The sequence below is a fragment of the Rhipicephalus microplus genome, chromosome 5, assembly GCF_043290135.1.
Source record: "Rhipicephalus microplus isolate Deutch F79 chromosome 5, USDA_Rmic, whole genome shotgun sequence".
Taxonomy (NCBI): Eukaryota; Metazoa; Arthropoda; class Arachnida; order Ixodida; family Ixodidae; genus Rhipicephalus; species Rhipicephalus microplus.
This window is the reverse complement of record NC_134704.1, coordinates 52761692-52776189: the sequence shown is the minus strand read 5'-3', so window position 1 is coordinate 52776189 and position 14498 is coordinate 52761692. Positions and strand designations below refer to the sequence as shown.

Sequence of the window (14498 nt, the reverse complement as noted above, 5' to 3'; positions counted from 1 at the left end):
TCCGTGTACCTTTGTTAAGGAGCGAGAATATATTGTTGCGTAGGTTCAGTGGTTGATACATTATGGTAAACAATATCACAAGAGCTATAACTCATCGACCCAGTTCCTTGCCTACTAACAGAGATTTACAGAGGAAATCACCCCACTCCGCGTCCTTTTGAATTAACACACACAAAAAAAGAAAAAAAATATCGCAACAAAACATCGGACAAAAACCGTCACACGAGGAACAGTCGAATGCTTTCCTCATACTTCCAAAAGGCGTGCAGGGTGTGTAATTGTTGCGTCGGATAAGAACTCGATGCATTGTGGCGGACAAGATCGCACGAAAGATAAGCATTAGAGTTCCTCTTCTCTTTATAGCTTTTGATCAAGGAAAGCGCCCACCCCCTCCTCTCCACTGACCACACAGGAGGAAATGCCACGCTGATGGCTTGGCGCACTAGTTGGCATTACGTTTTAGAAGCGTATAGGATCACCGTGTCTTGTGTTTTCATCTTCCCCGTCTGTGCGTGCTGTACCGTTGCTAAGAAGGAAATGTCCTCCGAGCGAAGTACAACTCACCGCATCGTGAAGCGGAACAAGCACTTGCGAGACCCTTCCGTCGGGTCCTCTGATGCGCACGTCTACCGCCGGACGCGGCGGGAGGTCGCCCACCGGTATGTGCACGTTGACGGGTTCGTTGTAGCGCAGCTTGGAGCTGCCCGTGCCGTGGATGAGGTTCTTGGGGAAGACGCTCTGCAGGCTGTGGCTGTCCACCAGGAGACCGGCGACCTGGATGTTGAGCTTGTCGTTCAGCTTGACGTTCGCCGGCGGAGGAAACGGCTGCTCGGCGTGGCTCTTTTGCTGCGAGTGGTGCGAGGCCGAGCCCTTCGGCTGGCGGCTGTGCTCGTTACGAGCGGCGTGCTCGCTGTTCAGGATCTGCTGCACGGCTCGCAGCACGTTTTCGGGCATCTGGCCACCCTGGACAAGACGCGGAAGGAACGGCTGCCCAAACTTTTCAACTCAGTCAATTTCGGCGTGAAATTAAGACATTGGGACGGAAGGAATGAAGAAAACAAAAGAGAGAAGAAAGGGCGGTTAATCGGACACACGCCCAGTTGACTATACACTACGCTGGGTGAATGGGAAACGGTCATAGAAAGATGAGAGAGAGGGACCTGGGTGAATAGAACAGTTATGATGCTGGGAGGTGAAAGCAAGCAACTGAAGGCTTGACGAAGACTTTTTCATACCTATTTAGGACATAGCAATGATAGCAATTATTCATTATTTGTTGTTTATAGATTAATAAAACACGTGTATGAGAACCACGTAAGTGAACGTAAAAGATGTTTGCAGAAAGGAACCGTATATTTACTAATGGAAAAAGCTTCTTAATGTTAGCCGCAGTAAATCGCTTATGTAAGTGCGGATTATTCAAAAAGTATTTCCATCCTCCAATTCAGCTACTGTCAAATACAAGCAATTAACTTTATACTACAAGACCTGTCATGGAATGAAACTTTGTAAGATCAGGACATGTATGTTATTGGCTTCTGAATAAACTAGGTAGAGCTTCAAATGAAGGTTAATGATTCTTTCGTCGTTTCTGTAGCCACGGAAGTCCTTAGCTTAGTCTTGGTGCTAAGTGATACATCGGGCAATCTCCACCTTTGGTATGATTTCCATCACAGCCTATCACGAGAGCTTCCAAGGTGGATCCTTATTACACCACTATCTACCCACTTAGTGAGCTTACAAAATCATGATAGTGTTCCCGAGGAAAGACCCACAGAAGGATCACTACACCAATTATCGTAGGAATCTATGCATTGTTGATGCATAGATTCCTACATGTGTCGTGCAAATATTACCTGGCTTCCATCCACGACGATCACTTCGGGCTTTGGGAATCCTCCCGCCGACATGATAGCCTTCTTGGCAGCGTCCACAAGCATGTTAACTTCGAAGGGGATGTCGTTCGGCCCACCCTGATGGCCGTGCTGTGATGACTGCAGGGGAATTGGCTTAAACGCTTGTATGCGTACGTCCTTGATGCCGCCTCCGTCGCCCCCTCCCCTGTTGTTCACGTCGAAGAGGGGCTCGACCCTCAGTTCTATGGGCACTGGCCCTTGCGTGATGACCTTCTGTACACCCTGGTTTTGCTGCACGTAGAGGTGTTGCGACTTAAGCATCTGCTGGATTGCATCGTGAGGCTGCCCGAACAGGAACGGCTGTTGGTGGGGTTGGTTGAGCTGCTGCAGTTGTCGCTGGATCTCCTGCCTGAGGTTTTGAAGCTGAGGTCCTCCTTGAGGACCTCCGCCAAGCAGTGGCGACGTCGTCTCGATGATGGGAACACGTAACGGCTGGTTTGGGCCCGCGGCTCCCAGGAAGTGAAGTTGCTGCATGAGCGGAAGCTTCTGGTGGTTGGCCAGCAGGTCAGCTAGAGGACGCTGCTGAAAGAAGTTCTCCTGCTGCTGCTGCTGCAGCTGCTGTTGTTGTTGTTGCTGCTGCTGCTGCTGCTGCTGCTGCTGCTGCTGCTGCTGCTGCTGCTGCTGCTGCTGCTGCTGCTGCTGCTGCTGCTGTATGGCGTTGAGTTGTTGACCGCGGATTTGTGCCTGCACATGCGGGTTGTTGATTTCGACCAGCAGTACCTGCGCGTCTTGTGGAGGTGGCGTCGGTGGTGGTGGAGGTATCGGGAGCTGTCCGCCACCTTGCTGATGGTCTGGCTTCGGAGTAGCACGGAAATCACTTTGAAGATGTGGCGGAGCAGGTTTCGAGTACTGTGGCGTCGGCTGTCTGGATGCAGTATTAGATCTTGTGGTAGTTTTTCCTAATGACTGCGCTTGGCCGTAGTGCTGTTCGGGCTGCGGAGAGTAAGGGCGATGCGAAGGTGTCGTAATGCTCTGCGTGTTCTGGCCATGATTTCCTTGGCGGCTGTAATCTATCGGAGAAAATGGTCCCTGTCCGTCATCGCCTTTCTGCGTTCTGTCCTGCTGGTAGGTTCCGTGGTGATACTTGTACAGGGTAGTTTGCGTTTTAGGTGCCTTGGGAGTTGTCTGGTACCGCGAGTCATACGCGGGCGTTCTCGTTTGCTGAGATACCTCTTGACTGCCGTAATAACCAGAGTTATGCTGGTTTTGTTGTGATGTTTGCTGTTGTGGCTGCTGATTTTGCTGCTGCTGCTGCTGCTGCTGCTGATTCTGATGGTGCTGATTTTGCTGCTGGTGCTGCTGATGGTGGTACTGCTGCTGGTAGTGGTGGTGGTATGTTTCACGAGAGGATTGCGGCGCCTGTTTTGTGCCGCCCTTTTTGGAAGACGTGTAGCCATGTTTGAACGACAATGAAGAGCTCGGCTGAGTCGGTCTCCGTGAGGACGTGTCACTCACTGGCGCTGTGTACGCAGTGCCGCGGTGGTACTCGTACTGATCTTTCTGCCCCTGCGTGTTCTTTTGGCTGGTCGTCCCTTGGTTGTAGCCAGACACCTGGGTAGATGCTCCTACCGTGACACTTCTGGTGTCATGTGGTCCGTACCCCTGGTTGTACGCGTCTTGCTGGGTATCGGTAGAGTAACCAGAACCATGGTTCGTTTGATCCGATTGCACAGGCGTGGTGCTCTGATACGATGGGGAGTCGTAAGAGCTGTACCCGCTATCCGTTGACGCAGGCGTCTGCTGTTGCCGTTGCTGTTCTTGCTGGTCTGAATAGTGTTTGTACCTGGCCGCAGCAGCAGCCGCCCCCTTTATCGCAGCGTCTCCTCCGATACTCACGTACTGAGTGGAATGTGGTGTCCTTATTTCATACGCGTTGCCTGTACGGGGCTTCTGCGTCAGCTGCGGCCCCTTATCGTAGCCTCCTGCGGCCCTGTGCTCTTGCTTCGAGCTTTCTTGACTGGTCAGACTCGCCGTTGGTGGGCTTTGATGGTTAATCTGACTCGCCTGACCCCGTGTCGACTGTTCCGTGCTCGCCTGTTTTGATTCGTAGTCGACAACAGACGTGGGAGTTGGATGAGACGTCGCCCTCAGCTTGTACTGTGGTCGCGACGTGGGCCGGTACTGGGGCGTCCTCTGAGGCTTGGGGAACGTTCTCGAATGGTAGGTCCTTGGCCTTTCCTGAGACGTCTCGCTCTTCTGCGCCTGGTTCACGCGTTTCTGCTGCCTCTGAGTAATGGGAAGGGATCCCTTTGACGTGACCACGATTCTTCGTTCGTTCTTGTTGGGTTGGCTCAACACCGTTTCGGTTTGCTCTCCGCCGGTGCTGGAGTCTTCTGCACTCTTCTTAGGCGCTGGTATGGCAGACGCACGCGGTATCTCGTAACTGGTGACCAGAGCAGACTCTTCTTCTTTCTCCGGCGTCTTAGGTTCGAAGAAAACCGGACTGCTGCGCCCCTGCTCGACTCGAAGCGCGGAATCGGAGACGAGGCCCGACCTGAAGGTCCGTCCCGAAGCGTCCTCGACCTGCGAGTTAATCAGTAGCCGAAAGAACGGAGATATAGGTATTTTTGACGTCACTCGTACTCGAGACACGATGACGTCAATATCACAGTACTTTCACAGCTTTTGTAGAGCACATTAAAAAAACGCCTAGCATGCCAGTTGTGTGAAGCCCACAGTGGCACAAATAAACCGCATACCTCTAGGCAAAAAAAGGAAAGAAAAAAAAGGCAGCAAATAACTGTGATAGAAAAAAAAACGCGTAACTACAAAAAAAAACACGAGATAGAAAAATGCGCCATTTTCAGTTCTGGGTGTTTTTTATGGTGAATACGCGTCTTTTTGCATTCCAGTAAGCGTTTTCCTACCAGCTTGACACAAACCATTAGTAACTCTCACAGGATTACACTAGCATAAATACCCAGTAGCATTCTGAGCGTAGCACAAACACCGAACAAAGCGGATAGAAAAGCGACCGCCGCAGTAGCTCAACTGTTAGAGCATCGATTGCGTTATTGGAAAGTTGTAGGTTTGATCCCTACCTCCGGTAAACTGATTTATCATTTCATGTAATTTCAGTCGATTCATGTCATAAATATTATATATTATAGTTAACACATACAAGTTCTGTACATTTATAACTTTCTCAGCTTCATCGTCTGTTCGGTTGGATTCATTCGATCGTGTCTGACGGAAGAAGCGAGCCCTCGATCAACTCCCCCTATTTCGTTAAGCAGGAAATTAACTTTCACGCCAAACACTCAGTCACGCAATCGTGAGTCGGAACTTCGACCGGCTACGCAAATGCGGTATTGCGCGCTCCCACGATTCGCGTAACGGGCTCGTGAACGAGGTTCCTTGCTCGATAAAGTGCTCAAGGAACCTAACGGTTTTATACCTGCTGGGTTCCCACGGCACTGTCCTTTACGGGGTACCGTCCTAGTGCAATGGCGCTGGACTCCTTGGCGCCCGCATCCAGCATCGATGTAGGCGCGGAACCCACTTCGTAACCATACTGGTAGGCCTACGAACGAAAGGAATGACACAATTACAGTGGCACTCGCAACTCTCGTTACTGCATGTGCCGCAGAACGAGGGCTTGAAGCCCCTTTAGCTTTTCAACTGATTCGCATTTGGGAAGGCGTTTGTGCGATCGTTTTAAGTACAGCTTTAGTCTTCGGTTCTTTTCGTTACTGCTCAAAACGTGAGCTATAGGCTGAGATAACTCAAGAGGCTACTCTTGTCAGATAGGTTTGGCTCCACACAACTATAGGACCTAACACCGCTGCAGGCGTGTAATCTTATGCCATCTGTTCTTAGTGGTCACTAATGGGATATTAATGTGCACAACAACTGAATGACTCCTGATCGAGTTTTATTCATGTGCTAAAGGAGTAACTGAACCACTGACTTCTTTACTTACATTTGCCACGTAGAATTCGACTATACCGCAATAAAGAGTTGAGTTATATTTGGTCAATAAATGTCATTTAATGTTGACGCAAGGACAACGACACCTTGTGTGAAGGCTACAAAAGGCTATAGAGAGCGAAATTCGGGGTTTCGTGGTAATTCGCAACACCTATAATTTCAGTCATGAAGCCTACCTAAAGAGGTAAATACGCCCAAGCCTCAACATCGCAATCGATACGTCGGAAGTGATTTAAGACAAAACTCAACGTTAAGACGCCCAGGTTTTGCCTGATTGGAGATGTAATGCCGCAGTTACAATGAAAGCTCGAAGGTACCTGATTTTTACCGAAATCAAAAAGACATTCTGTTGGGCTGGTTGCTTCATTGCTGTTAGACGTTCTTAAAATACGCGAAAGGACGATAACTCGACAGCAGAAAACAAACAGACCACCACGAGCGCGCACAGTGCACCACTGCACTCGTGTTGTGTGTGTGTGTGTGTGTGTGTGTGTGTGTGTGTGTGTGTGTGTGTGTGTGTGTGTGTGTGTGTGTGTGTGTGTGTGTGTGTGTGTGTGTGTGTGTGTGTTTGTGCCGTGGTTTATTGACGCTTGACGTCAGGGAAACAAGGTGGAGCGCCGAAGAGCGGCGGGCGTAAAGCAGCCAAAATCCAGACAAGCGTGAGCTCGAGTCTGGTGCTGCTACGGACGCCGGTGCTTGCTCGGTCCTGTGTTTCATTGTCGTGTTTTCTTCACTATAGTTTGTTTGTGTGCTTGTTTTCTCAAGTCATCATCATTTCGCGCAGTGTAAGAACACATGAATGAAGCACATTTGTACTTGCGTTCCACCTTACCGTACCACGTTATGACCCAGAAAGAATGTCCAGCTGATGTTTGGTCTTCAGAAGAGAACCACACATCCGATGAGCCGTTGCTGCGAAAAATACTCGCACAAACCAGCTAAATCTTACTGATTCAGCAAAGTTCTTTGACTGACTGATGAAAGACCAGTATTACTGAGAGTATTTTCATAAACCCGACAATGGCGCGCAAATTCAGCTTGTCGGCCTGAAATTAGCCTAACGGGATCGCGTGGACGGTATCAGGTTTAGCCTACGTATAGCGTCGGGACAGACTGAATCAGCCCGACCAGATACGCAGGTTGTCTCGTGGGGCTAGCATTGCGTAGAAACTCTTAGCTCAGAAGCTTTACTCGCCTTCTCAGTTGCTCCATCCCGATGCGGGGCACTGCAAGGACCTCACCCCGCCAGAACAAAGTACACGTTATCGCGGTCGAGTCTGTTTCTGTCAGCCCTACATCTGATTGCAAGCGAAAGCGTCGTGTTCATGTAAATGCGGCTATGTATATAGACGTCGTAAAGTTGGAGTTCAGAACAGACTCGTTCCCTCTGCCTCGCTGGGAACCTTTACTCGCGTTCAACGAAATAACAAAGCACTTCTATCTGTCAAAAAGGGTATTCCCCCTCCCGCACCCTTCCTTGTGTAGGGCGCAGGTAGTTACCCTTAGTCTATGGCAAGCCAGTGCGTATACTAACCCCGCGGTTCTTCATGCCATGTACCCTGAACGGTATCCAAGTGCGGATTGCCCCGCCTGTGGACTGTTAGCAACATTAAACCATGTGTTGTGAGAATGTGAAACCATCGGCTCCGCCCTCAGCGAGGACAGGTGGGCTGCGCTCTTACGCAGCCCCGAACTTAACGATCAAACCTTGGCCGTCAAGAGTGCCTGTGAACGGGCCGCCAAGCTCGGCTTGACGGTCCCTACGTGGGATTAGCCGGGTGGCGCGGGGTCTCCCCTGCGTCTTCTCAGGACCAAAATAAAGTGTTAATCAATCAATCAGACTCGTTATTCGAGCTGTTGGTGGCTCGAGTGACCGGAGACTCCATGCGCTGTGTAGCACCGCAGGAGATTATATTACCGCCGGTGGTGACGATGCAGATGGAGCCACAGTGACGATAGACTTGGTGGAGCCCCTGGTTTCGATGTCCTTGTCGGAGGACGGGGCAGCGACTTGGGCTGACTGCTGCTGCTGCTGTTGCGACTGCTCGACTCCTGCGGCAAGCGTCGCCAGTGTGACTAGGACCAGGAACAGTGGACTCCATGACTGCGTCAAGTAATGAAAGAAAGACAAACATACTGAAGCGAGTGGAAACAGAAAAGGTGGACGGGCGAGCTATTATTCGACTGTTTACTTGATTTTTGAGACTCTCATTCATTTGCTGACCGATTCATAAATTGATGAAATAAATGAATAAATCAATCGACACTCATTCAAGCCAGTTTGTGCATACGAACTGGAGATAGTGAAAGACAGCGAATTTTGCACAGCGTAATAGGCCAACTGACTTATTTGACTCAATGGCTGACAGACAACTCTCATTTATTTATTTATTTATTTATTTATTTATTTATTTATTTATTTATTTATTTATTTATTTATTTATTCATTCTTTTCGTGACCAGTGATCGAAAAATTGAGTGACAGGCTGACAGGCATCGTTATATTAATGCAATATTTAATCGCTATTATAATGTTTCTAATATGTACATTTGCACCTCGACCTTTTAGGTACAACCATACATGAGTACAAGGTTGCAGTAACATATTTTTATTGTGTTTTTTTTTCATATCTACGACGTCGGCATTGCCATCCTTAGTTTTGTTCATATTTTTCCATTTGCCTAGCTTTTCATTTAACGCCAAAAAAACAATTTAAAACCTAAGAAGCTGAAAAGGAGGCATATGCTGATTCATTGATTGATTTGTGGGGTTTAACGTCCTAAAACCACCATTTGATTATGAGAGACGCCGTAGTGAAGGACTCCGGAAATTTTGACCACCTGGGGTTCTTTAACGTGCAGCCGAATCATAGTACACGGGCCTACAACATTTCCGCCTCCATCGGAAATGCAGCCACCCCAGCCGGGATTTGATCCCGCGAGCTGCGGGTCAGCAGCCGAGTACCTTAGCCACTAGACCACCATGGCGGGGCGAAAAGAGGCATATGCGAGTATATAAACTGACTGAAATCTTGAGGCTTCAGATAATTCAAAATGATAAGCAAGTGTCAAGACCGAAGTTGTCGCAGTAAAGACCGAGATGTGCGACTAAGCCGCCCATTGCCAATGCGAAGGACGGTGTGTAGCAACAGTGCGCTAAACGCAGGCTTACTGGGTCTGTTTGACCTTCTGATTGCGCCCCACCACGGTGGTCTATAGCGCCTAAGGTACTCGGCTTTTGACTCGCAGCTGCGGGATCAAATCCCGGCTGCGGCCGCTGCATTTCCGCTGGAGGCGGAAATTTTGTAGGCCCCTGTGCTCAGATTTGGGTGCACGTTAAAGAACCCCCAGGTGATCGAAATTTCCGGAGCCCTCCACTACGGCGTCTCTCATAATCATATGGTGGTTTTGGGACGTTAAACCCCACATATCAACCAAATATTCTGATTGCGATGCAGAGCGTGCACATAATGGTGGACAAACAAGACGAAAACGAACACATATGTTGATGGTGCCGACAACTTCTTTGCAGCGCAGCAAAGCGAAATTTGGCGTTGAAATTCTCAGACATGTGCACAAATCCCATCAACAAGCATGATGGCTTTTTTTTTTCTTAATGCGTCAGCAAGAGAGGCGCACGTGCGCGCTATTTTCTAATTTTGGTATCGGCATAGGATGTTCGCGATGCGCAGGCTGACCTACGACACTTTTTGTACTCAGCACGCCTGATCATGACAATTACGAAAGGGCATATACATCAAACAAAACAATGCAGCCCCGGAACTGCGCACCGTATGCAAATGCAATCAAGGAGCCCGAAGTAGATCCAGGAAGCAGCTTGCGTTGCGTTGTACCACATGTTCTCAGGGATGGCGTGCTCGTTTACTGCTATGTGTTAGTGAAGGAAACGGAGACTGACATGTGGAGAATGGGCATGATTAAGAAGTCCGCACTAGTGGTCTATCGAATGTTTAAGCAGGAAATTGCCAAGGAAAGGATCTATGATAATACTCGGGGTAGTTCTCTACTGTTTGAGGCCAGAACGGGAGTACTGCGAACCAAGACATATCGGGCCAAATACGAAGGGGTAGACACAGTATGCAGTGCGTGTGGAGAGGAAGAAGAAACTGCCGAACACTTGATAATGTTCTGTAAAGGGCTTCACCCTATAGTTCAGGATGATGGCGCAGAGTTTTTCAAAGCACTGGGGTTTAGGGACCGGGAGGGCAAAATAAACTTTAAGCGGGTAGACTTCCCTAGAAGGAGGTTGTCTGATTGGTGGCTAAACTCAAGGCGCGAGTGAAAATTAAACTCTTCACTGCAAAGTACGAATCCTCAAACTCTTTTTTAAGAAAAAAAATAAATATAGTTTTTGGTTCATTATATATTACGGCTTGGTGGCGCTGGCCACCGCCCGATCTAAAGGGTACAGCCATATCCATCCATCCATCCATCCATGTATGTGCCATAACATGTGGGGATCAGCGGTTCTCTTTATGGGCACTTAGTAAAACTTCCAAACGTGATTTATAGTTAATAGTTGCGCGACAAATTACGCACGGAAGTATATTTGCAGGGTACAGCCACACATTTGAGGACGGCGTGAGAAGTTTATGAATCGCAAGGTGTCGATGGGGTAAAAAAAGATCCTTGTAGCCTAAGGTATGGTACTAGCACGTTCGCCTACATGTTTACTGTATGGCTTCAATAGACTTCGACTCATTACGGTTGTCTAGTAGTTGTGGAGCTGAGCTTCTGATTCGAAGTTCGCGGCCCGGTTCGAATCCTGGCCTCGGTGGCCGTAGTTTTCATGAAGGCGAGAATGCTAGTGGACCGTGTGCTTAGGGAGGCATTTAAGAAGCCCACGTGGTCGAAATTTCGACAGCCTTCCACTACGGTTTCTGTTGTAATCACGTCCGCTTGCCACGCAAACTACGCAGGTTCAATCACCCATCGCACCCAAACAACCCTGTATCGGTTTCTACTCTCACCCGAGATTTTTTTATCATTGAATTTTTATATGTATTGTTCTCGACTTTTCCTTCACGCATGAGATGATTTTTCCCTCACAACCGCTGACACCGGAATTTCTGCGAAACGAGCTCTTAAGCGCTGTCACTTTAAAAACGAACTATTCGGCTACCGCTCGGTATAGCCTGTGTACAAGGCTACCGTATCACCGCCGAAATATTTTAAAACATTTTTAAACATTTTTAAACATTTTTTAAACATTTCCATTTTTTTCTGCGCTCTCTCATTTCGTTTGTTCTTCATGCTTCTTCTAGATTAGACAACGCTTCATCAAATTATCGATTTCAATATCTAAATTATTGTTAGTTAGTGATCCTTCGTCTGTTTTCCTTTTCTTTGCAAATACTGGCACTGCATGTTTTTTTTTTGTAGCAATTTGTGCACGTTTAGAGTTCGTTTATTTCCCATGGAATCCTTCACTCTTTCCTTTTCTCTCTCAGCGACCAGAAATGGCTTTCCATAATCGAATACTTCACCAGACCTGCCCAACAAGCAAGACTCTCATTGTGTGCACCCTTTACACTTGAGAGCTGCCTTATTCAGGTCTGTGTCTGTGGTCCGCATATCTTTGAGACGTCGTACACACAAAGCGCTCGCTCGTTGCAGCCGTGATCAGCCCGATCTCTGCATTAACGCGTGAAGCTCTCGTTTACAGCAACACAAATTTCCCTGTGTAAAGCCACGCCTAAGTTAGGTTACGCTTCTCACATGAAACGGCGCGTCACATTTCCGTATCGCCATGCAGGAAAGACGCAGTAATAAAGCGTTAAAGAGACAACAAAGACGGTAATGACCGCGAGAGCTGGCGAGTACCGAAGTGGCACGCCGTGTGGACACGGCACTGAGAATCGTATAGCGCGTCCTCGCTGAGCGTTTTTCCCTGTTTTTCGAGTCTGGCTGACCGGGCGTTAAGTTCACCGGCTCGTATACGCGCGTGCGCTGTGTCTTTCCTATCCTCCCATTATTTTTATTTTTTTTCTACTTGCCTGCACATCGAGCTCGCACTTGCGTGAAAGAGACTGGTCGGTAAAAGCTGTACGCATGGACGTACCGTAAGTTGACCGCAGCTCAGACGTCCACGCCACGTAACGCGCCTCAGAGAGTCGAACACTCGCATAGCTGCTCCCCCCCCCACACACATTGGGAGAGAGAGCTAAATGTGTATTCATACATAAAAGCTGAGAGCTTAGCCTGAATCAATTTTCTGCGATCTGCTGCTCATCGTTACGAAGATGGAGGGTGCTGTAATGCGAGGAAAGATAAGGCGTCGATGATGATACAGTAATGCGATGGTAAGCAAAACAACAACATAGAAAGCTTTAAGATGGCGGGAAGTGTTATTTTGGCGGGGCGTAGTATTAGCAAAATTCAACATTTCACCACGCATACAGTACTGCCGGTGACACCTTGTGTAACGTAGGTTGAGCGATGAGAGTGGAGGATTTTGGTAACGCTTGATTCGCTAAATACCTTGTTTAACTGTTTCGGGGATCACATGAACAGGCACATGACTATCGTTCAACCATTTTTTAATAACACCATTTTATTTTTCGCAAAGGAGCTACACTGCGTCGATATATTTTTACTGACTTCACATCCGAAATCGATGGACTATACTACTGTTAGCACGCTGGAATGGTGTACGTTTTCTGTGGCGTTCTTGAACTTTGTCTCATATCTCTCAAAGCTGCAATAATATTCTGAATCATCGGCCTAGCAGTGCCGATTCCCAAGAGCAAATCCATTAAAGATGGTAGGAGCCCTTTGATTATCCCCATAAACAAGTGCAGTCGTTCCATTTAGGATGACGACAGAGTAGAGACATCTGCCAGGCATGTCTCCGATTATCCTTGTCTATCATTAGCGAAGCCACCTTGTTTTATAGCCACCAATTTTCTCATCTCGCCAATCAATTTAATCATCTGGAGTCCTCAAGTGCGTCCTTTTCCCCTTGGCGTCCATTATGTTATTCCGATAGTAGGCCAGGAATTGCACGTGCCAATATGCATCGTAAGCGCATCGTAAGGGTCATCTTGCTATTTTCGTAGTTCTAGACAGCGAAGCGCGTTGTCGTACCACGTATCATCTCAAGTATATGCAGGTTCTTTTGTTTGAGCGTGGGAAACAACACATATATCCTACAGGAGTGCTTTTTGATATGTTGAAGGGAATCTTTAACTGTAATTTACCAATTGACGTCTCACCCGAGTAGCACTTCATTGTTCTTCAAGTAAGACAAGCCCGACGTGGCGACACATCAGAATCATGGGCAAGCAAGTACTACAAGCGTCTTCCACTATAACGACACAATCGGGGTAAGTGGCGAGCTCAAATCCGTGTCAATCAGAGTAGCACAATAACACGTAAGAAGCCGAAACAACGTGTTAAACCAAAATGCCACTATAGAGGTTCCTGCCCAGTCTCAATCGTCAAAGCGTGCGAAGTTATTTTGGGCCTTGCTTACAGGGGTTACATTGTCCACTTTCAAATACCTTTCGAGAGCACCTTCTTCACTAGCAGACGCCATTTCCCACGCCGCTTCCAAAGCAGTAGACGGCATAAGCCGATAAGTACACATCCAAACAGAGAGGCGGCGCTGAGTGGTGGTGATGGTAGAGGTTAGAAGAAGAAGGCGCCTAATTTTTTCTGCAGCCCAGTTGGGAGCACGGGGCAGCGCCCTGCATAGGTAGAGGGTAGTGTACCCCAAACGTACGGCTGGCGATTGCTTTCTTTCTTCCTTTCTTTCTCTCTTCCTTTCTTTCTATCCTCTTTCTTTCTTTATCTCTTCCTTTCTTTTACTTTCTTTCCTTCTTTCTTTTTTTTTCTTTCTCAAAGTGGATGACTGGAATGGGAGAGGGTGAGATGTCACTGTCTTTCATTTCTTTGCCTCCGTGATGGCATCCGCGGTCCAGGAGTATGAGGAGAAGAGAATGTCGGTCATCCGCAGCTCTCACTCTCATACGCACGCCCAGGACGTTTTGTATGCGGCGCAAGGCAGCAGCGGCAAGCTATATGTATGGCGCCCGTCATTTCAGGACCGCGTGCGAACGGGGTTAACGGCGGCTGCCAGCGGCCGGGCTGCCAAAAAAACGAAAGGCCCGTCCGACACCGCACGCGTTGAAGCCGGTCCATGGTTGGCAGTCGTTTCTATTTCTTTCATCGGTATTTTGAAAAGGAAGGCCATTGTGGAGTGTGTACGCCGGTCCAGTGAACACTGCTTGGACGGAGCGGTGAAAGGGATGACCTGGCGTTGACAATAACGACGACAACGACGGCATGGCTGTGGGTCGTGTTTCGTTGTTTTGATCTCGGCAGATGGCTTATCAGAGACCTTGACCGAACGACAGTGTCTGCAAGACTCGAGGGCGTGTCGATGAACTCTAGCTTTTTGAAAAGCTTCAAGAGATAAAACAATAAATAAGAACATTGTCGTTCAAAAGATTTGTGGAAATTAAGGCTGTAAGAAGAAAGGTCTTCAAAAAAGTGAATCCTTACACGCCTCCTCCCATTCGTTTTTTTTTTCTTGTTAATTTAAAGATACCTTAAAACGCAACAAGCTCTTCTGAGGTCATGTAGAGCAACATAGAACTCGGCTGTTATTATTTATTTACTTTTTGTTGA

General features: G+C 48.0%; 1 protein-coding gene across 1 annotated transcript in view; it reads right to left on the bottom strand.

Moving 5' to 3' along the window:
• LOC142817786 (uncharacterized) overlaps nt 1–14498 on the bottom strand; it is a 41208-nt gene that overhangs the window by 5555 nt on the left and 21155 nt on the right. The window contains exons 2-5 of the mRNA XM_075895454.1: nt 7765–7950; nt 5314–5439; nt 1857–4439; nt 565–963 (exon numbers count right to left, since the gene is read on the bottom strand). Of these exons, the coding sequence (XP_075751569.1) occupies nt 565–963; nt 1857–4439; nt 5314–5439; nt 7765–7950 (3294 nt within the window). The remainder of the gene's footprint in view (nt 1–564; nt 964–1856; nt 4440–5313; nt 5440–7764; nt 7951–14498) is intronic.